Genomic DNA, 23,923 nt, shown 5'->3' on the forward strand with positions numbered 1-23,923 from the left:
AGGGTTATCATGGTGTTTTATGCTACCATGCATACACATACTAAGAAAGACAGACCTTGTCCTTGAGAAGATCCCAGGCTGAGTAGCATTTCTAAAAAACAGCACATAAATTTTATTCTGATAAGTGAAACAAAACCAACAGTAAAAAAAAAAAAAAAAAAAACCCTGCCAAGAAAACAGATGAATGCATTTAATTCATTTCTGTAAAGGGGAGGTTTGTGCCAGGACATCTCTGATGATTTTTTGGTTGCTGGTTTGTTTACCTCAGATATTCAAAATACCAGCCATCAGGTTCCTTTCTCTACCTGAAAAGTAATTTATTGAATTTTAAGATTCTTTGCATTACAATACACAGCAATTCCAGTGCAGAGCCTAAAGAAAAAATCATGTTCAGCATGATAAAGAGATATATTAAAGCAAAAAGTAAGGACTGGTATTCTGGCAAGTTCTGAATCTCTGTCAAGTGCGCATAATTTTGGTAGGTATTACAGTGCCCATTTCTGTTATAAATGAACAGAATATAAATGCCCTTTCTTCTCTTTATTAATCTGTGGGGCTGTCCATGGGAACCCAGGAACTTTGTTTTGAGGCTGTTCACAATGCCAAGTCCTTTAGACTACTACAGAGATACTCTGCTTGTTGTGTGCCACCTTCAATACAATTCTAACGTGATTTAAAATGTTCTAATGCCTCTGACAGAATTTGATTCACAGGCAAATTTAGTGCATTTCACCACAAGTTCCAGTGAACTCAGAAAGATAACCAATTTTATCAAGGACCATGATTCTGTAAATTGAAATGCAAAGTAGATAGTTAAAGGTAAAATAACATTTAAACTTCAGGGAGTTGCTCTCTGCCTCCACTTCAGTAAAAAAACTTTATATCACAAATAGAGTGCCTGCTAAGATGATTCCTGTGAACTTTTCTTTCCAGGGCTTGCATGGCAAACCAGGCCCCAGAGGACAGCGAGGACCAACAGTAAGTTCTTTTGATTTGCAATTTAGAAGCTTTCCTGTGTAAATTGCTTCCACTGTACTGTGACAAATTACTTTTATTAGATTATAATATCCAGTATTTATCATCAAGCGCATCTGTGTTAAATTGACAGGGTCCAAGAGGCTCAAGAGGTCCCAGAGGTCCCACTGGTAAACCAGGTCCAAAGGTAATTGTCAAGCACACTGTCTAGATTGGCTACAGGCTGTTTCTTTTAAATAAATGTAAATCCTTGAATGTACTCTCTTTCCCTTCCAGGGCACTTCAGGCAATGATGGTCCTCCTGGCCCACCAGGCGAAAGGGTTTGTGAAAGCCATCTTTGTTTTTCCCACTATATAGGAGTGTGGTTTGTTTTATTTTCAGTTCTCCCTCTCATATCTCTGTGCTACTTTGACCAGGGTAACAAAACTAAAAAAACCTTAGTTCCAATGATGCTTTTCACAAAGTTATGAATGGGGTGGCTGAAGTTTGCTAAAAATTTCCTCCAACTGTATCTCAGTTACACACAGGACACAGAGAGTACATGCTCACTTTGTGTTCCATCCATGTGCTTTGTATAGTTCCTGTGGATTACAGGTGTACTCACAGCTCAGCCTCTTCAGAGTTCCTCCCCTGCTGCAGCTTACTGCCCATTCATTGATTAGCAAACACTCCAGCCACATCCAGAAGATCCAGAAGTAGCTGAGCTTTTTTTGTTCTGGTCAGCTAAGAATTCCCTTCAACCTATTTTCTGCATGCTTCAGAAATCCTATTGTTCTCTCTAAAACAAAATTTTCTGCTTGCTATTATCTTCCAATCAATACACAAATCCACTACGCAGCTCATTGTACAGCACTATAAAGAAAAAAGAGTATTAATAAATCGTTTTTGTAATGGCAGCACTTGAAAACCAAGTCAATTTAAGTGGATGAGCTTTCTGCCAAAGCATTTTTGCAAAGCCTAAGCTTGTCTCTTGTAGTGATATTTCATTAAAGTGCTAAACTTCTTCATAGAGGAAGCCTAAAGCTCTTCCCCCAGTATCCACAGCAAAGTCCCAGTGTTCTGCAGGAGTGTTATTCTTTAGGAGGGAGCTCCTTGTGCATTTTCCCCAGCTCCATAATGCCACTTTTTTGGCATTAGCTAGGATGTGGGATGGAGAGAACGAGACATAGACCAAGAAAGAAAGTGTAGGTTGCTTACACTGAAGAGGATCAGAGGCTGCCTACCAGAAGGGGAATAACAGATCCTTGTGGAAGTTTTCTGACAACTCCAGGAGTTTGCAAAGGAGAGAAGTTGTGGGGGTAAAACAATGAGCAGATTAATCCAAGATGAAGGTATCCCTGGAGAGAAATTGATAAAAGCAAAGAGAGGAAGAATCATAAAGCAACAGGTTTCTCATCACTTGTGTAATATAAGTGTGAGGTATCTATTTGCTTCCCAAGAGGGGTGTCAGCCAAAAAATAAAACTGTCATCTCTACTCCTCTGAGACTATTTCAGCTACCAAACATGAAAATAATAAATAATCTATCCTGTGTAGCTACTGTTAAAATGAAATTTAATAGCAAGAATGAAAATGTAATTTTGATAGCATGCTGTTAGCATTCTAGTGCTTTTTCTCACACAATCCGTCAGTCCCCTGACTTGAAACCTGCAAGCCATATTGTGAATGAAGAGAAAAATGTAAAGATTTTTCCTTACAAAGCCTCAAAGCTTGAGAACAGGGGAAATAGTTGAGAAAGAAGGTGCCTTTAAATGTAAAACTTCAAGTTGTGTTCCTACAACCCAGTTTCTGACACTGACCAATCTCATTCAGGTGTACTGTAGCTTATTCAATTTTATTAGTTTTCCTCTATAAAGTTCCACTTTTGGTTTTTGGGTGAGTTTTTTGTTTTTGTTTTTGGTTTTTTTTTTTTTTTTTTTTTTTGAAGCTTTATGTTATATCCAGAAACAAATGAGGAAATTTAATTTTCTCACACATAAGGCATATTGAAAAACAACCCAAACCCCCCTATGGAGCATATTTGTGTGTTCTGAAGTTGATAATCTTTAGCTAAATTTGTAAAACCATGCTGCATGAAAATTTTCTGTCTCCATATATCTGTATATATACAAAACTATAAAAATAATATGTTCATATATCATGGGATTTTTCAACTATTTTTCATAATAGCAAACATGCTGTATTTAATCCCAGCTAACTCTGAAAAGTTTATTCGTTTTGGAATTTTTACTGTTGTACTGGTTCGAAATATTCTCAGGGTTTAGGAATTGCCAAAGATGAATGTTTGACTGGAAGTTAAAAAGATGACCAAAGTATTAACTAAATCCCCTGTTTTATCCAACATGGAAGAACGGTGCTTCAAATTCACAGTTGGTTCCTACTTTATTATGCACAGTTTTAGGGGTAAGATGCAAACATAGTTGAAATAAGTAGTTTTCCTCATTTTTTTACTGGATTGCTACACAAGCACTATTGCTTTCAGGAAATCCCTCCAGAGTCTGTGCATGTGAACTGTGACTACCAAGATTTATGACAGTGTGGCTGAGGCTTTATGCTTAAATCCAGACATTACCTGCAGGGTTCCTATATTCTATAATTGAAACAAACTTTTCAGTCCAGCTTGAGTAAAACTTCCCATGTTTGTTTGCCTTTAATCCAGGGACCACAAGGGCCTCAGGGACCTGTTGGATTCCCTGGACCAAAGGGACCTCCAGTAAGTATCTCTTTCATTAAATTTGTGCAACAACAGGAATTGTAGTTTTTGTAGAGTGCCTCTGAAGTAAATAGTTGAAAATTTATGTAAGGGGTGGTTTATGTATAGATTGAAAATGCTCATGCTGAGCCTTAAGGGTTTGGGCTGACATTTTTAACGTGGTCATTGGTGCAGCTCTGAAGACATTGAGAGCAATGCACCAAACTGGAGGTCTGGTATGTCCTGCCAGAGACCACGTGACACACTGAGTTCAGGCAAAATGCTACTTTGCTGCTGTATATTTTCTTTGAATGATTGATTCACAGAGGAAAAATGAAGAGGAAGGAGGCATTCATTAGTAGCAGGAACATAGAGAAGTAATAGCTCATTTGAGCTGCCCCCTGAACCCGTCTTGGTGCTTTTCTGGTGTGCCTCTGCTCATGTGCACTACAAAAGCAACAAAGCACCTCCCATGCATTTGTTACTTTTATTTCCAATTCTGAGACCTGAAATTTCATCAAGTACTTCTGAAATGCTAAGATTTGTGTTGAGTCATTAACCAAAGAAAAATGGAATATAGGGACTTTCCATGATTTCTGAATTTATAGAAATCTATTTTGAACATGTTTGCATTTGGCAACAGTCATTCTCCAAGCAGTTGTTAAGACACTATAGGAAGGACACAAGGAAAAAGTATTATTAAAATCCTAGTTAGCTAATATAGGAGCAGTTTAAAGTTACCAAAGACTAGTCTAGAAATAAACAAAGAGCAAAGATTCTGATAGCTAATTGCACACTTTTTTTGAGAATGGCTAAGAAATTGCTTGATTTATGTATTTTATAATTGCAGGGTCCACCTGGAAAAGATGGCTTGCCTGGGCACCCAGGACAGCGGGGTGAGACTGTAAGTAAATGCACTCTGCTGTGTTAGTGTTGTTCTAAAGGTCATGGTTATGGGATCAAAACCAAAGAAACAGGGATGACAGGGAAAAGGGAAAGAGGCTGGCACCAAGAGGTTACATAACTGTACATTTCTTATAGATGAGGCGGGGAAAGCTTTATTTTGCTCCCATGATACAGGTGTGAGGTTATTTTTTGCTGTGTCCAGTCAGTAACATCAGAATGAGATTAAATATTCACTAGAAGTAAATGAGATTAATACCCAGATCTCTATTTAAATTGAGATTTTTCAGATAATTACTATACAGTAGTTTTATCCCTGAATCCCATGTACCAAAGATAGTAGCATTAAAAAAAGTCTTATTGATGATAAATCGCTAGAAAAATGAAAAGTCAAGACCTTTGGAGACTAGGATCAGGAATGATTGAACTTATTAAAGTAAAATAAAATTCTGAAACTATGCAACTCATTTAAGAATCACAATTTTAAAATTCTGGCATGAAAATTAAAAATACTCTGTCATACTTTTAATTTAACTATCCTTTAAAAACACACTATTTCTGTGTGTCAGAATGTTATTCATATTCCATTATAAAATAAAAATTCTCACTGAGATTTTTCAGGGCTAGAGAAAGCCATAAATGAATTTATTGAGAAATTTTCTCAGCATGCAGAATGTGTTTTAAGCTCCAGCTTCACTGGAAATCTGTTAGTGACTGCTGAGTCACTTCCACTGCTAGAAGGAGAAGCACAGAGCCTGGAGTAGCACATCCCTCTGAAAACCTGTTTTCTTCTGCTAGTGTTGTAGCATTGTCACACTGTAATGCTTTGCAATGATAGTGATTTTTGTGTATGAAACATTATTGGCTCCTTCTTTATTCTTTTCCTTTGCAATGATGCAAAGACTGTTGTGTACCATAAGGATCAATTGTTTGCATTGTTTACAATGCAGGATGCTCAAATTTGTTCTTTAGTCTGCTGTTTAAAAGTTACCATTTTCGCTGGATCTTTATTTCTTTTCAATTTCTTTTTGTCTCACCTCCACTTTAATGCCCTTCCAACTTAATAGTCCATCTGTGTCTTTCTTTATAAAGCATTTTTATGTCAGGCTTTATGATTCATAATATACATATGTAAAAATGTATTTTCAGCTGTCTTTTTAGCTGCATCACTTATGCATTCAAACTCATCTAATCAAGTTCTCCTAGAGAGATCTGTAAAACTGATGGCAATTTTTACTGCTGTACCACCTCAGAGAGATGGAAGAGAGATTAATCAGCATTTCATATCTAGGCATACACAGACAAAAAAGATTTCTCTCTTTTATTTTCTGAACAGAGGGAATGTGTGACATGGAATGTCTCATTTACCTCTTCAGCACAGAGGTGAATTTTGCCCTTTTATAACTTGTAAAGGGTAATATAATATTCTGTTATTTTTTTTTCACAGGGTTTTCAAGGAAAAACTGGTCCTCCTGGTCCTGGTGGTGTTGTTGGCCCTCAGGTACATAATTTCATTTCATAGCTGACTTCATGAGACCAATTTTTAATGGTTATATTATGGATAAGGCAGTTGCTTTTGCTGTATTAAAGGGACCATATCCATGGTTATATTAACTTTTGTTACAAAAGTTGCATTAACAATATTAGAAAGCTATACTTAGTAATCATCAGTGATTTCATCAAAAAAAATGAAAATATTTGGGTTACTTTTCCATTCTGTTTTATGTTTTGATTTGGGTTTTTTGTTGGTTCATTGCTGTTTCAGTGGATTTTTATGTGATTATGAAATTGGTGGTTTACAGAAGTCAAAGAGACACATTTCTCTACCATTTTAGAAAGAGCAATGCTATGTGTGAATTTCTTGCCAGAGAAAAATTTTCAGTAACTTTTAGATTGTGGAGAGATAAATTATCAAAATTTCATTTGATTTAACCTTGTTAATTTACAACTTAATCGAGCATTTAGAGCTTATTTAGCTAATTCCCTCAGTGGAACTTTTCTGCTAGGGAATCTGAAGAGAAATCTTTCAACTCTCCTGCCTTACAATTCCTGTTATTCAGAAAAGCAACAGTACAGAACTGTTTCAAGGCAAGAATAGTAGATGGATTTCTCTCCTGTGTCCTTTTTATAACCTTCTCCCATACACGCTGTGCTTTAAAGCTTCAGTGCTTAAGGAACAAGGTCAGGATTTCACTCTTTGGAAGCTGCACAGACGTGTCTGCAGGCAAAATGCAATGCAAGATTTATTTTATAGGACAAAGATATTTTGTAAGTCAGCCTTGCCTGGAGGGAAGGTGAGGAATGTGCACTAACCAATGGCAGCACTGTTTGGTAACACAGCAGCTGGATATTGAGAATCTGCTCCTCTCCACTTCCTCCCACACCCTCAAGACATTAAATAACTTCAGGTGACTGAAGCTGTGCTTATGTGCCTAGGGTCCTACTGGTGAGACTGGACCAATTGGTGAAAGAGGCCATCCAGGTCCCCCTGGTCCCCCAGGTGAACAAGGCCTGCCAGGTGCTGCAGGAAAAGAAGGTGCTAAGGTATGATGTGGCTTTGGGGAACAAGCAGGAAGGGACAGATAGAGTGCTGACAGTGTGACATTTCAAATCATCATGAAGACATGCAGAATGAAATCAGAACATACAGTGTAAAATCATGATTGGCAGATTTCACCCAGAAGGACTTGGAAGACTGGAAGATTCAAATTTTAGAGCTGAGTCTGCTTCCACTGAAATAATGAGAATTCTTTCAAGCCAAAAATTAATATTTTAGTAATAAAAGCAAAAGAAAAAAACTTCTGCATATAATATGCATTCAATATAATAATCATATTCAATATTTCAGACTTAGTAATGACATATTCACACCAAGGTAGAAATTTTACTTTGGCATTTAAAGTCAGATGTGTAGTAGTGAATGAAAAGTAGAATTTCACTGAATAAATTTAACTCCTTGCTTAATTTTTGGCTGCCATTGGTGAACAAAAAAAATGTTACTTATCTGGTGTCTATGTAATTCTATTCAATTTTTGATTATAATTGGGTATCAGCATTTTTTATTGAATGTATCTTTAAATATATTTTTACGGCTTGTTGTGTTTTTCACTATTTATATTCCATAACTGGTGCTGTATTTTGCCAAAGTTCATTATAAATGTAACCACAGGCTACTGTACTGATAAAAGAATTAGTGAGTGAATAGCTGGGGACACAGTCTTTGTTTTCATTACTATAACTAGGCTCTGGTAGTTAATCTTTATTGCTCACTTTACACATAATTTTTAAACATATTTTTTAGTCAAAATGTAATATGTTTCCCAGGGTGATCCAGGCCCTCAAGGCATTCCTGGGAAAGATGGACCAGCAGGTCTTCGTGGCTTCCCTGGGGAGAGAGGGCTTCCAGGTGCTCAGGTATTATATAAGCTCTAGAGCAATTGATTCGCATGATATTTCTAAAAGAAAGAAACAATGTATGAATTTCTTTATTTATTAAGTCTCCTACTGTACTTAAATACAATAAAAGAACAGATAAAAATATAATTGGCTAGATAAGAAGTAAGGAATTTATTCAGGTTTGTTTCTTTGGATCTTTACATGTTTCCTATTATATGTGTTGCAAAAGTACTCTTGAACTTTCCAGACAAGCTTTTTATTTCCTTTCCATTTTTTAGGGTCCAGCTGGTCTGAAAGGAGGGGAAGGCCCACAGGGTCCACCTGGCCCAATGGTAAGTAAACATAATAATTCTATGGAAATATAAACAATATTATCTAATAAACTTTTTCTTCTTTAGATGCTGGGATGTTTTCATTAACACAGTCTGTAAAACAGCAGACAGATCAGACTTAACTAAGTATCCATACTAATGAGCATGCATGGATATGGAGGTAGAGAATATCGGAATCCTGCCACTAGATTTAGTTATGACATTTACTTGCCGCTCTTGTTACTTGACACTTATGTCAAATTGGTTTTGAGATAAGAGAGGTTTTCCACAGTGGAAAAATCCATGGATAGTGACTCATGCTGTTGTGGTGGGCTTGCCTTGGCTGGATGCCAGATGCCCACCAAGCTGTGCTGTCCCTGTCCTCCTCAGCTGCACAGGAGAACACAAGATACACTGAAAGGCTTGTGAGTCAAGATAAGGACAGGAAGACCAGCCACCAGTTATATCATGGACAAAATAGACTGGGAAAATGAGTTTAATTTATTTTCTATCAAATCAGAATAGGATAGATAAGGAAAAACAAAAACAAGTCTGAAAACACCTTCTCCCCACCTTCCCTTCTTCCCAGGCTGAACTTAACTCCTGATTTTTGTTTTATCCTGCCCCTAAGCAGTGCAGAAGGATGGAGAATGGTTCTCAGTTCATCACATTTTGCCACTTCTTCCTTCACATGGGGAGGACTCCTCACACTCTTGCCCTGCTCCAGTGTGGGATCTCTTGGCAGTGAGGCAGTCCTCCATGAACTTGTCCAACATGAGTCCTCCCCAGGGCTGCAGTTCTCCGTGAACTGCTCCAGCCTGGGTCCCCCCAGGGTGCAGTCCTTCGGGAGCTGGCTGCTCCAGGGTTGGTCCCCCAAGGGGTCACAGGTCCTGCCAGCAAACCTGCTCTGGTGTGGGCTCCTCCCTCCACAGGGCCACAGGTCCTGCCTGGATCATCCATCACTGCAGGCTCTCCACGGGGCCCAGTCTCCTTTGGGATCCATGTGCTCCAGTGTGGGCTCCTCCACGGGCTGTGGGAGGATCTCTCTCCCCTTCTGTTGTGCATTTTTTCCCCATTTCTTAAATACATTATCCAAGAGGTTCTGCCCTGTCACTCCTGGGCTCAGCCATGGCCAGCCCATCGGTCCATCCTGGAGCTGCCTGGTGTGCGCTCCACTGGACATGGGGGAAAGTGGCATCTTCTCCCAGAAGCCAGCCCTGGAGTCCCCTGCTAGCAAACCCTTGCCATGCAAACCCAGTGCTCCTGTGTTCCCTTTGTACAACTGGGTAAAATCATGTTGTGCAGGAATTTTCCTTCTCGGCATTTTAAGTGCAGTAGTAGAGTATGCTTCAAGTTTCCTATTCTCTGTTGTCATGCTTTATGCAAAGAAGTTCTACCAGGATGCACTGGCATTCAAAATATGCTAGAGTTATTCCCAAATGTGAATTGTGTAGATTTTGACAGTCATCTTGTCAACTTATTTCTTTCACACAGTGCAATTAAGGTTAAAAAAGAAAAGAATCAATCATCACAGCTATTCATGTTAGAAAAAAAAAAAGTAATGGAGGAGCTGAATTTCCATGTGCTTCAACAAAACTCTCTTATGTCCTTGCAATTCATATTCAGATTAGAATGCATTAAACAAGGATAAAAATCCACACATAGTACAGTACAAGTAATACATGAGACTTGAATTCTTAAAATGAGTTATTGAATTCTTAATGCCAAAAACCTGAATTTACAGTTCTTAACACTGTGCAGTATAATTCTCAAAAGGTACCCAAACAAAGAATGGAATGGAATGGAATGGAATGGAATGGAATGGAATGGAATGGAATGGAATGGAATGGAATGGAATGGAATGGAATGGAATGGAATGGAAGCTAGCAGGGAGAGTCAAAAGGGATATCATCTTACCCATTTGAAGGACCTGAAATGTTAAAAGAAAGGATGAATCAAAGTCAAGAAAGCATAGACCAGAATAGTCTCTTCAATCTAAAGGTCCTGTCTTGACTTTTTGTTGAAGGAGCCCCTAAGGCTGGACTGAGCTCTCAGGCAGATGGTTCAGGTGCAGGGACCCAGAGCCCTCCCGAGCATGCCCAGAGCAGCCAGCACAGGCAGAGCTGGTGGGTGACACAGCCCCCTTTGCCAGCCAGCACTGTCCACACAGGAGCTGTGCCACTCCTGTCATTGTACTCAGAAAGACACATCACACAAGATGTGAGGCAACAGTACACACCTTATTTAGTGATAGTTATCTGTATTCTGTCTGTTTGAATTGAAATTCAGAGGATCCATGTTTCTCTAGTTCTTATAGAGTGTCTATAAGTTAGTGTTTTAGTTGAAAACATCAGAACTTTTTTGAGGAGGATATCTCAATTATCCCCATTTACCAGCCTTTGGTTCAAATCACAGAGCTCTCTCAGAGCTCATGAATAGTATTCCTCTCATGTGAAATTAAATTGGTAGAGAAAGTCCAGGAACACTATTAATGCTCCCCAGCTAATGGGAGTTCAGTGCCAGCTGAAATCATCATTAATTATAGTCCAGAAGCACACAGAGTGTGGGTGTCAGGAGCACACTACCAAGGACTTCAGTTCATAAACCCATTTCTGTGGGGCCACCCTTCAGTCATAGAAAGAAACCCTTAGGAGGCTGAGGATTTTTTGCATGTGGTTTTTGCAGTCTTTAAGAAAGAGATGTAGTGGTAGCAGGAGTTGAAAGGGAGTTTGAAGGGCAAAATTTTTCAGTTTTAAAATATATTTTGACCTCATTGCAGTGTAAGCTGGCCCCTTCAGGTACAAAGAGGACCAAGTAGCTCTTAAAGTATTCCAATAGTCCTCCATAGGATTTTTATCTGTTTCATCTTTAATTACTAACTTGTTATCTCAAAACAGTATTCAGTGAAAAAAAGGTGTGTAGGTGCCCTTAATACTGAGTTTCATTGCACTGTCAAGCACCACAATTAAACCACAACTGCTTGCTTTTTTTCACAGAAGCTCACAGCAGACCATGAGCATCAAATACTCTGCAAATATTTTCCCATCTATTTTTAGCCACCAGCGGGTACACACACAGAAGTGTAATTGTAGTGGAGTCTTCATTTGCCATCTATAATAGGAAGAGAATCCATGCCACTGGCTGACTTTCCTGTGATTTCCTGCCAATAGCAATTGTTTCTAACTAGCATATATAGTCAATTATAAGCTTTGTTTGGCTGCTGCATACATCTGCAAGCATACCAAACAAATGACTGCTCCAAATGCTCTGCATATGCCAATTACTCTGTTTAGAGGGATTTGGACAAAAGAAAGAGATGCATGAATGCATGTCAGAGCAAGAGGGGGTTCTGCAGGATTGAGGGGGGTATTTTCATGGTTTGGGTTTTTTTTGGGAGGGGGTTGTGGTTGGTTTTTTGTTATGGTGGGGACTGTTTTTTAACAATTGTCTTTTATCTGCTCTCTTTGTTGCTTCTGTTTGTTTTCTTCCCTTCTCCTACTACCGTGTGGAATGCTGAATGCTGATGAGAGAAAGCTCTTTGGAATGTCAAGCAGTCATTTTTCATTTGCTCATTTAGGAATTGGATGCTCAAATTAGACTCGGAATAAGCCAGCTGTAGGCTACCCAATTATCAGTACTGAATATCTAGAGCTATCTTCATCTATCTGACAACATTTTACAGTCATGGGGACCTTCACTTGTTGAGCATTTTTTTAACCATCAGTAAAAAGTATTTCTGCTACTATGCAATGTATACAATAGCTGTCATTACATATCTCCTCACAGGAAGGGAGAGAAAACCAAGGTTGTTAATGAGTTTATAGTCTGTATAGCAATAATAGAAGACAAAACACAAACTTCCATTCTGTAGAAAAGTTAAAAAAAACCAACAATACAAATTAATAAAAAGATTCCATGATGTGAGTACTACAAGACCAAAGGTTAACAAGTGGTTTCATAACATAAGGAGCTTGTTTCATAGTGGGACAGAGTGACCAGAGAAAAATGAAACACAAAAAGAGGGAACAGACTTAAGAAGCTGTTTAAAATGCTTTTCTGAGTTGGGACTATAATTTAATGTGTTCTGCTATGCTCAGAGGCCATTCTCACAGGGAAAGGAGCAGTTCCTTGGAAACAGAAGGTGTAGTCCATCTTCATAACTCATGTGAAATGCAAAGATAAATGCGAAAATTGGCTGAATTAAAAGAGGTACTAGAAATTATGGCCTCTGTTAGTGTCTTCTGTCTGACACAGGAAAGATCTATGAGTTATTTGGGTTTTTTCCTCTCTATTCTTACATCCTCCTGATGAGATGACCTAAAATTGTTTAGCTTATGAAAGCTGACAAGATCAGAGACCATGGCAGTATGGCTGTAGGGTAATGACTTTTTCTTGTTGAATTCACTGAAGCCTTAGGAACTCAAATAACAGAAATAGGACAGAAACTTGGGCAGCCACCCAGACTTAAAAAAATCCCCAACACCTGGAAGGATAAAGTCATCTATGATGTCCATAAAAATACTTTGAACACTCATGCAAATTTAGATCTTACTGAAATAAATTGCTAAAATACTTTGAAAAACCATTCAGCACTCTTTTCTGTCACATATATGAGAAGGGAAAAGGATCATATTATGAAATTAGTACAATTTTTGCTAATGATGTCAGTCCAGGACAAATATGTCATGAGTAAAAGCAAAAAAAATAGGGTCCTCATGGGTGAAAGCATCTTAAAATTCCAATATCTACAAGACAGCAAACTTGATCTTGCTTAAATATGAAAAAAATGCTATTTAGAGTCGCAGGGTCTTACTTTTATTATTTTTATTATTATTTTCTGTTACTTTTCTGTTCTGTATCATCCTGCTTCTAGTATATCGATTGAAGTGAAATTATTAATCGTGAAGTGTTGCAAACTATCTTGAAAGTATAAAGCTGAAAATTTGGGAAATATTTTTGTACAGCAAACAAACATTTAACAGTACTCTCTTAATGCAAAAATTGTAAATTATTTAAAAGACAGAAAACAATGATGCAGTTTTAGTGGTTTTCAATACATAGTGTCTTTGTTTCACTCTTGATTTTTAATATTACATTTTTAACTTTTTCTTTGCTTATCTAAAGATGCCTGTACATAAAAAACCTCCTCTGCAGAACACACTAAATTAGTCACTGTGCTTGAATGGATTTTTACTGAGGTGCATTGAAATGCAGAAATGTGATCATCACAGCAATGAACAGCCCAAAACTTTACTAAAAATTTTGGTGTTGCTTAGTTCTGTATTTTGATATTGTGAATTTGCTTTCATCAAAGCAGTATGTTACTATATTTTGCAAACATAGAGGGAAATAAATTCTTGAAAAGAAGCTGGTTTTAGGGACACTGTCATTATGATGAACAAGTACAGGAAGTGGTATTTACCAAAAAACAAAATTAGTGTTGCATGAACTGTGTTGGGTATGAACTTCAAGTTGGTCCTTCCAGCCTTTTTTCTTTACTTGCACATGTGATGGATGCGTAACCTTCAACCAGCAGAACTCACACTGCTGAACAGTCTCTCAGGTGACTTGCCTCATGAAAACCTGCAGCATTCCCAGGCTCTCAGAGTCCCTTTATCCCTCATCCCTTTCTCCTCTGTGTTCCCAGGGCTCGCCGGGAGAGCGTGGAGCCGCGGGCACCGCTGGCCCCATCGGGCTGCCGGGCCGGCCCGGCCCCCAGGGCCCCCCGGGCCCCGCTGGAGAGAAGGGAGCTCCCGTGAGTAACCACGGCCCCTGGAAATATCCCTGTGCTCACCTCTCATTCCACAAAAGTGCTTGCTCCCACTCTGTTCAACATGCATTCTCACAACACCAACCCACTCATTTTGGATTTACAAATATGTACACAGTAAAACATTTCTCATCGTGCTGTCTGAGACCAGGAGTGTTAAACCTGTTACTGTCACAGCAGGGAGTGGATATAAATCAGTCTTTCATTAAAACTTTGTACCCAGCCACTCTGCATTAGAGTAAAAGTGTATTTGACATCAGCTTCCATTATTACTTCATATAATTCTCTTATATATTCTCTTCTCTTGATAGTTTTCTTTCTGTTGGGGTGTTTTCTGTTTTGTTGGGGGTTTTTTTTGGAGGGGGTGGGTGTTTTAATTTTGTGTTGGTATTGGGACTCCCCGTCCTGAAGTATTCATTACTCCCCTGTGATAATGTGGATTGTTTCATTTTCTTCAAAAACAGGGTGAAAAAGGTCCCCAAGGCCCAGCTGGACGTGATGGAATACAGGGTCCTGTAGGACTTCCTGGTCCTGCTGGCCCCAGTGGTTCTCCTGGAGAAGATGGCGACAAGGTGAATCATTGTAATTGGTTATTAGTGCATCTGGGAGAAGATCTGTCAGTACGTTCTCTGTAGCTCTCCTCACAATAAACAGGGTGTCAAAGCAACAAATCTAAGCCCTGACTCCCCCAGATTCCCTCTGCCTACTGCAAAAAATACCTTAAAACCTCTTCTATAACCAAATGTCTGAGGGACACAGGACACGGGGATTTGTATTAAAGAGCTAGTAGAATAACATTTATCCTGGCAAAGAAACAAGGATAAAAGTGTGGCAAAATAAGGCAAATGATGCCAAAATTAATTTTTGCCTATTTTAGAAATTTGGTTTACTGAATAAGATGAAATGTCTTCAGTAATATTCAGGGATTTCAAAACCACCAGAGGTTGTGCTGGTAGGTTGAGGGTGTCAAAATAATTATGTTCACAGCAGAGATGTCCTGTTGACCTCTGGCAGAATTTAAAATATGACACCTTTCAGGATCAGCTGGTGTGGTTGCTTGACCAAGCACTTCTCTCTTAGTTAGCACAGGGTAAAGGTAAAGATTTTAACATTCATTTTTGTGATTCACGAGTGTTATTTATCCCATAGATGGTATTTTCTGTGATTTAATTTAATTGTCTTTTATTATTGTATAAAGAAAACATTATTTTCTAATGTGGTTTCTTGGTGATTTGAATAATTTTGAAGTTTGGAAATACTGTACGCTCCAGTGAGAAGAAGTAGTTCAGTCATAAACAGTTACATGAGTCTATAAATCAGGCTACTTTCATTATAAGTTCATATTGAAGGTGACATAAGCAACACAATTTCCTTTATTTAGAGCTCAGTAGCATTATACTTCAAAGCCAGGTCTTGTTGCCCTTTTCAATTCAGCAATCAATATCTAGATTAATATGACATATTATTGATTACTGCAGAACTGCTCCCTTTAGGCATTCACTTGAAGCAGCAGCATAAAACATAGAATAATCCTATCAAAGGGAACATTTGGAGATACCATGATATTGACTTCAGCTGAGTGTGAAGGAGAACATTTTAAACAAGTTTAACTTTTAACTTTCAATTACAGGGTGAAATTGGTGAACCAGGTCAGAAAGGTAGTAAAGGTGATAAAGGAGAAAACGTGAGTAGCAAAATCCTTTGTGCATTACATCTATTCTTTATAAATAAAAGGTATTCATGCATGAAGTATGCAGGTAATTTTGATGCATAAATGAGCAGAAAAAAAGACACACTCCTAAAATGTTCCTTCAAAACAATGTTCTTTTAAACAACACTAGAGGTTTGTACTTACAGATCCAGGCATGTATTTATTATTGCTCATATTCCTAGAGTTTACAGAATCATTACAAAATATAAATTACTTTCTTAAGCACCCTTCCTGTATCACTGAAACTCCTCCATTCTGCATTTGAACTGGAGGGACCACGAATTCCCATATATTCCCTTACTGTGTTGAACTTCACTGACTGCACTGTGTGAACATTCCCAGCTTTGGCTTCTTAGCCATGAGGATGGAAATTGTGGAGACTCGGCAGAGGAATCTACTAATGTAGTTTTAAAAATTTCCAAAGGATATCTACTTCCTGGGGAGCACAATTAACTGATGGCAGATGAAATGGCTTATTCAAGTTTTCATATATTATCATTAGGCCTATTAGTGAACTTAGGACTAATCAGGTTTCTACTGTTTTGATTTGACATTTTTCTACCTTCAAAAATGATTTCTAAAGTTCGAACACTTCCTTTTTTTTTTTTTTTGGCCAGACATATAAAACTAAGCTTTTTTTCACTGTGAAATTTGAAGCTAGAAAGAGTAAAACTAGCATTTATTTATTTCCATTTGATTTTGGCTTCTTTTCTAAAAACTCAAAATGGTATGTTTTCAATTCCGTTCAAATTCAATATAAACTGGTACTTTACTTGAATAGTTTTCCTTGAGAAACAATTGAGAAGTAATGGCAGAAAGATCCCTTTTATTGCTATATTTCAACACTATTCTCAGTTAGCAAAGCTCCAAACTCAGCACAGGGGTATTCATGGCTAAGTAAATTTATCTTGAAAACAGTGTGACTTTTGAGATTGACAAGTTACAGAACAGTATGTTACTTTTAAAAATTACACCAAATTTATGGCTTACATAATATCAGATTATATTTATGGGAGGATATGTACACACTCAAGCAAATCACAGGTCATAGAATCACAGAATGGCTTGGGCTGGAAATGGGCTTTAGGATCAGCTAGTTCCAGCCTCTGATCCAGTTCCACTTCAGGCTTTGCATGTGGTCACAGGCATATCCTGTTTTCCCCTTTGCCATGCCTCTTCATTAGAAATGCTTTGCATCAGAGAAATCCAGAGAAAAAACACAAGCTGCACTCTTCTGTTTCAGATAATTTTAGCATAGCTAGTTATGCTGAGCATTAGACTGTGACCTCAGTTCCCACAGTGAGTACTGATGCATTTGGGCCTGCTCCAGCAGACCTGCTTTACAAATAAAATGTCTGCAGCATTATCATTTGAGAATGTATCCTGGATTCCCGGTCTCAAGGTTTAATGCATTTGAGAATATTACACATTTTTTCTTGAAGTACAGTATTCAGTGTTGAGGCTTAGTTGAAGTGAATGTAACTCTGGTTGAAGTCACATGTCTTGAATCTGCAATCAGTTTGCCCTCAACTGCAGTCATTCAACCCTGACAATTTCAGAATGTTTTCATTTTAAATCTGCTTTTCTTTCAACATGCTGACAGATGCCTGTTGGGGCAGGGAGAAAGGGCTTGTTGGTCACCTCTGAAAGGTTCTGACAAGGAAGTACCAGTTCTGAAATCACAGGACATAAAGAACAGATATTTACAATCTCAAAGCACCCACAAAAGGCCTTGGTGGGCATTTAGAGCCTGATCACAGCAAGGATCCTGATCAAAGTGATTAATTTTTCCTGTTTAAGAAGAGCTGGAAAAATCTTCAATTCCCCATTGAAACTAACAAAGATTTCTTTTTGTGGGTTTGAAAATCCAGTGCCTAACTATGTTGGCGTATTCTAGTTAAGACAGCACAATTTTGTTGTTGATGTGCTGTCCTCCCTTGAACTTCAAAACCTCCTCATTTATCGCAGCTGCCTTTATTAACTGAGGATTCTCTCATTATACTGATCAGTCTTTCTCCATTTGCCCTCCAAAGCAATGGCTAAAAAGAATCTGGCCATGTGTCCAAAAACTCCTCATTAATCAACTGCAGAGTACGTTCCAACAGTGCTTTATATCAAAATGGGTTTTTAAATGAGTTTAAAAATGTGTAGGCCTCATTCCAGAGCCTATAAAATGAAGGAGCACATTGAAGCATCTTGAAGAGTGTAGAAAAATCCATGCATGCCAAATCTCTTTCTCATGGTAACACTTGCCAGTCAGCTGGAGCATTCCTCAGAGTCCTTTCATTTAGGCATGTCACGACAGAGGCTAGCAAGCTTTGTTTCATGTATTGCCATCAGGTATGGGACAAAAATACAACTGTAAAAGAGAAGAAATACAGAGCTTGATGCTTCATGCTCCCTAGAAAATAAAAGGGTCCAAAATATACATAAAACCCAGAGAAAGAAATAGACTGCAAGACTTAAGAAGTCCCTTTATTTAATTCTCCTTATAAAGGGCACAATAATCTGATTTTATCCCTAGCAAAGTCTATAAATCATGGCATTATTCTGCTCTAAACCAGAATTTGAAGCCTAGAAGTTGCAGGCAACTTGGCATCTGAATAGACTAAAATTAGCCAAGGCCAGGTGTTGAGTTTTGTGCCTTCTTAGCATAACTCTTCATCAGTCTACTTCCTCTAGTGTGGCAAAAACAAGATTCAAACTACTACATCATTTACACCTCATCATAGAGGAGGATCTTGCATTCCTGTACTCTGATAGCTTCATTATATCACATCTGCATGACTGACTTCTAATTACGTGCAATATAGCTTAATTGTCATTCTGCAGGGGGAATGAAAAAAAGACATTCCTCTCAGGGACTGGGGTTTTTGGTCATTCTGTTGAAAAGAGACTTAATATCAAAGAGAATGTGATTCCCAGTGCTCAGCAAGAACTTGCAATTTTTCATGTCTCCTAGAGGTCAAAATAAGCTTTGTGCCATTGCAAAAATAATTAGCGGTTTCATGAAAACTACTCCAAATAATAAGCATTTGAATTAAAGATAGATTTTTAGATGATACTTTAAAGTTTGAGAGATATTTGACATAAACCTCATTCAAAGTTTTCATATTTTTAATTGTGAAAAAAAAATTTCATTTTGATTCATGTTCACATGGAAATTTATTCTGAAACATTAAAAATGAGCTTCTAACTAATGCCAACATTGTCTATTATAGATGTGAAAATCGGAGTTTTTGAGAGATATTTTGTACTGAATGGAAAGGACTTGTGATTTTGGAAAGGACTTGTGATGCTACATCCTCTATGGAGAAACATGGAAATGCTGAATAGATTGTGGTCGTGCCAGTCGGGATTTCTGTCATGTCCGTATTTGCTTTTAATCTCATTGCAGATGTCACAATCACTAACTTGTCCTTTGAATTGTGTTTGTTGCAGGGTCCTCCAGGTCCCCCAGGTCTGCAGGGTCCCGTTGGAGCCCCAGGGATTGCTGTAAGTAGCTCATTCAGAGCCAATCCCAACCTTGCATAACTCAGCTGATCCTGACTTCTCTGAACTGTTTGCTCCTTACTCAGGAATATATTTCAAAACACCACTAGCAGTTCTGTCCCTGCCCACTTACTTGCAGTTTTTTATTGTAAACAAGCCTGAGTGGGTGTTACTGTATGGCAAATTTACAGCAGGGCAATAATTTGACAAAATTATTAAAAGTTGAACCCTGTAAATAGTGAACAGAGGCCATCCTTTCAGTGAACTTGTTTGGTTGTGTGTTTGGCAGCTCAGTATAGCTGCAGTTAAAAGAGTTTCTTTTTTAAAAATCCACCTGATACCAAGTGAATTAATTCTTATTTTTATTTGAAAGGTTCTGACTTCTTTTACCCTGAGTAGTGGTAGAACCCTGTGCTACTCATATATACACTGGTATTCAACAGCTGGAATGTTTATACCAATGTGAAAAAGAGGGGGAACTTAGGGAAAATTTCTGTGAGAAATGCAGCACTAATTGACCTATATTAAACCAGAGCACGTGCTGACATTCTGTTTGTGCAACAGATTTCATCCAGCCAAGATGATGAACATGTATTTGTAAGGACACTTGGTGTAATTCTGAGCCCTTTTCTAGCTGTTTCCCAGTCATTTCCATGGCGCTTTTCCAGTTGTTATTATCAGAGCTGTGATAGTTTTGCTCTTCATTGTTTCCCAACAGGGAGGTGATGGAGAGCCAGGCCCAAGAGGTCAGCAAGGGATGTTTGGGCAAAAAGGTGATGAAGGTCCTCGAGGCTTCCCCGGGCCCCCAGGCCCTATTGGCTTGCAGGTAAATTCCTTTATTATTTTACCTTACAGCTGTAAAACAAGATGTAACAGAAAAAGTGTAAGAACACTGATTTCTGTGGCAGAAACTGAATGACTACTGTCTATTATTAAATAAATGATAGCATCATTTAATTAGAATGGAAAGATCCCATATTGATGGGGTTCATGCATAAACAATAGATTTAGTGCAGCAGGACTTTTATATATATGTGTATATGTATATATATATATACACATCAGAGCATAAATTATCCAGACTCCCACCTGAGCTCTGGACAATCCTGACAGTGTTTTTAAAATCACCCAGTGTAGCATTTCTGTGTGCATTTTTGGTGGGGTTTTTTTCCCCCCAAATTTATTGTATCACTTAGTTTAAGCATCCTAGGATTACCTATATATTTACTTTAATATGAAAAGCTCCCTTCTGTTTCTTTCCATTTTAATGCAAATAGTTCTTCTTATTTCACCATCCTGCCTCCTCCCAAGTTCACAGGTTTGATGTGTAGATCTGATTGCTTCATATTGATTTTTAACTAATCATTCCAGGGACCCTACTTACAGTATTCTTCCCCATGTTTTTTAGGGTCTGCCGGGCCCACCAGGTGAAAAAGGTGAAAATGGAGATGTGGGCCCAATGGTAAGACTTCTTCCTCACTGGTCACTCTAAAGGACATAAATATTCTCCCTACATTATTGTCTTTTCTCTATTGCTCACCATTTGGTAAGATACTCCTGAATTTGATGACCAAGTATGAAACATTTTGTGTAACATAAACTTTCTCTGGGATTTTCTTCGCTTTCCCACATCTACTCCCTCATCATTACTATTGAGATTTATCTAACATGAGAAAATACTGAAAAAATAGATAGCAAAGCAGATGCTCTGTGTGTCTGAGATGGTCCAGTGACAATCAGGTTCAAGAAAGAAAGAGGAAAAGTAGATACCAGTGCACTAGAGAGTCTGGAGCTACCTTCCTAGAGTTCAGGCCATTGTTATTAACATGCAGTGTCAGGTATGCAGGCCAGGAGATGGCAAACCCTGCTTGGCTCTGTTTACTTTCCCTGGGTGATGCATTTTCCAGCTGTTTCTCCTGCTGACAGAACGCCTTGTGGGTGTTCCTGAGTGCTGTGCAAGCTCTCTGCTCTATACCTTTGCCTCCAGCACCTTGTGCCAAGTGTGGCTGCTTCACTCCTGCCCATCTGTAGGCACCATGGTGCAGCTCTGCCCCAGGGCTGTCACAGACACTTGAGCTGCTCCAGGTCTCTGGCAGTGGGATGGGCAGCAGGGAACCTGCAGGGAAAGAAACAATCCTCAGGGGCTCCTAAGCATCAGGTCATGTCCAGCTCAGGTACTGTGTGACACAGCCTGGCCCTCCTGTCACCTTTTGAACTCATCCAGCAGGCAGCAATCTGGCCCTGCTGTTCCTGCTGCATGGTGAAGATTAAAAGCCCTCTACAGATTGAATATATTATTTTTCATTGGTCAGAAATTCTTCCTGATTGTAACTCTACTATATCTGTTCTGTAATTCTGTTAAATCACATTGTCTCTTTGATACAGGGTCCACCTGGCCCACCAGGTCCCAGAGGTCCCCAGGGTCCTAATGGAGCTGATGTAAGAATCAATCTAATTTTTGTCTTGCTAATTGAGTAAGAAGCACCCTATTTTGGATGACCATATTTTGGGTAACAAAAATCTTTTGTCACTGTAGGGTCCTCAAGGTCCCCCGGGCTCAATTGGCTCTGTTGGAGGTGTTGGTGAAAAGGTGAGTGTGGATGGAAACCCCCAAGGAAGAGAAAACATTGGAATAGGAATGCTATATGACATTCATTCATTAAAATTATTTTCATTGCTATTTTCAGTTCTCTATTCTGAAAATTTTCTGCCAGGATATGGAGTGAGTTTGTTTGGGATTGGTTACTTTCATATTTTACCCAAGGAACATACCAGATTGTATCTTCCTTGTTTTAAAGGAAAGATGAGATATGCAGGGATATAAGGGCTTTTTTCCCTGTGATTTATTTGAAGCAAGAGAGTAAACTATTATATAGTGCTGAGCAAGCAAGAAGTTCAAAAGAGAGTCTTAAAGTGCTTGTTTATGTTTATTTTATCAAGCTACATGACCTCAACCACATCATCTATGTAAGCCTAAAAGCCTTCTGCTGTAATGTTACAGGTTTAATATTAATTTTTTCCTGAACTTTGGAATGGGAAAGAAGATCCTGAGTGGAGCACAAGATGGAGGAAACAAAATTGAAATATATTCCAGGCCAATATATAAATTGCTTATTGAGAAACTATGTAGATTGCTCTTGAGTATTTAATGATTTGTCACAGAGTATCACATATGTTCAAAGAAACATCAATGTCAGTGAATCCTAGAAAAGACATCTCTAGGAATGTCAGTATTGGTAGTTTTTCAGAAAGCTTTCCATATTTTTAACTTTTCAGAACATGAAGCAAGATTTCCCTTTTTCTAACTAAACTAGCCTTTTAAAAGAATTTCCAGATGTTTCACGGTTTGGTTTTTTTTTTCCTACATGCCCATCAACTACATCACTTACCAGTGCTCTGGGATGTGGCAAAGAGTGTACTAGAATAATATAACATAAAATTTGGTTTGATGGAGAAATATTCTGTGTCCCTTACTGTCCTTTGAGACCAAAGAGATGTCATTGTGTCAAGCTGGCAGTGCTTCACTGCAGTGCTTCTTTCTCAGGATGTGGCTCTGAGCATCAGCTCGCCTCTTGGGAGCAGCAGCATTCTGGTGTTTTCAATCTTATTCCCCGAAATTGCACAAGACACACAAAACATGATGCCCTCCTGCTTGACTGCATTATTAACAAGGATATTCCTTCTAATGTCCCAAGTTCAGGACATTGTTCATCCAGTCTACTTTAAAAAATATCTTGGCCTCATGAAGGACTGAAGGATTTGTTTTCTTCTCTCTGGGAAGAGTTCCAAAAATGTGACACAATCTAGGAGTTGAGAGAAATAAAAAGTTACTGGGAAAAGAGAGTCTGTATTTCAGTGGAATACAGACAATAATGGGCATTGTGGGAAGAAAAAATTGTCCCGTGACCACTACTGAGAAAAATGTTAATTATGAGAACATCCAGGGTAGCAGCCAATTATATTCAGTGCTTTAAAAAAACCCCGCCTTGTATAATACTGTGGCCCATTGAACTTGATAGGAATTTTTGCCATTGGTTTCAGTCACCTCTTCAATTTTCAGCACTTCACAATCAAATTATATTCCAGCCATTTTCTAAACACATTTCCTTATACTGAGCCCCTTCCTCCTTTGTTTCTCCCTGCAACTCGTCTGTGTGATTTAGAATCACTGTTTGTGATGATTAGGCCATGAAATATAATTCAAGAACATGAAGTTCAGACTGTTTATCACTTGGCTGTCATTTTTTATTTCCTCTAGCTTATATCCCATATTCTCTGCATTCACAAAGAGAAGCTTCCAAGTGTATTATTTTGGAAGTTTATATAATTGTAATTACTTTCCTCCCTCCTTCTCCTCAGGTTTTAGTACATGCCAGGTTATTTTCTTTCTTAGGCTATCTTCCTTCTTAATTTCAGTTCCATTTAATGAGATTTCCAGCTGAGATATCATCAAGAGTTGTTTTTTCAGGGGGAGTTGCTGCAATGGGAGGACAGGTCATGCTTTTAAACAAAACATGCATTTTTTTCTTTTCCTTTTCTTCCCACACGTTTTTCCCCCAATGTTTTTCTTATTATGTCAGCATGCTTTGGCCTCTGCACCCCTTTCAGGAAAGACACACCATACTACAGATAATTCAATACAGTGAGTAAAGAATGTGGAAAAACATTTTAGC

General features: G+C 38.4%; 1 protein-coding gene across 3 annotated transcripts in view; it reads left to right on the forward strand.

Moving 5' to 3' along the window:
• The window catches only part of COL11A1 (collagen type XI alpha 1 chain), a 125,050-nt gene that overhangs the window by 78,482 nt on the left and 22,645 nt on the right, over positions 1-23,923 (forward strand). For all 3 annotated transcript variants that reach the window (XM_058029854.1, XM_058029856.1, XM_058029855.1), the window contains 17 exons: positions 934-978; positions 1,109-1,162; positions 1,252-1,296; positions 3,635-3,688; positions 4,518-4,571; positions 6,018-6,071; positions 7,007-7,114; positions 7,895-7,984; positions 8,245-8,298; positions 13,925-14,032; positions 14,512-14,619; positions 15,678-15,731; positions 19,200-19,253; positions 19,969-20,076; positions 20,659-20,712; positions 21,636-21,689; positions 21,787-21,840. In XM_058029854.1, the coding sequence (XP_057885837.1) occupies positions 934-978; positions 1,109-1,162; positions 1,252-1,296; positions 3,635-3,688; positions 4,518-4,571; positions 6,018-6,071; positions 7,007-7,114; positions 7,895-7,984; positions 8,245-8,298; positions 13,925-14,032; positions 14,512-14,619; positions 15,678-15,731; positions 19,200-19,253; positions 19,969-20,076; positions 20,659-20,712; positions 21,636-21,689; positions 21,787-21,840 (1,152 nt within the window). The remainder of the gene's footprint in view (positions 1-933; positions 979-1,108; positions 1,163-1,251; positions 1,297-3,634; positions 3,689-4,517; positions 4,572-6,017; positions 6,072-7,006; positions 7,115-7,894; positions 7,985-8,244; positions 8,299-13,924; positions 14,033-14,511; positions 14,620-15,677; positions 15,732-19,199; positions 19,254-19,968; positions 20,077-20,658; positions 20,713-21,635; positions 21,690-21,786; positions 21,841-23,923) is intronic.

The sequence above is a fragment of the Melospiza georgiana genome, chromosome 9, assembly GCF_028018845.1.
Source record: "Melospiza georgiana isolate bMelGeo1 chromosome 9, bMelGeo1.pri, whole genome shotgun sequence".
Lineage (NCBI taxonomy): Eukaryota > Metazoa > Chordata > Aves > Passeriformes > Passerellidae > Melospiza > Melospiza georgiana.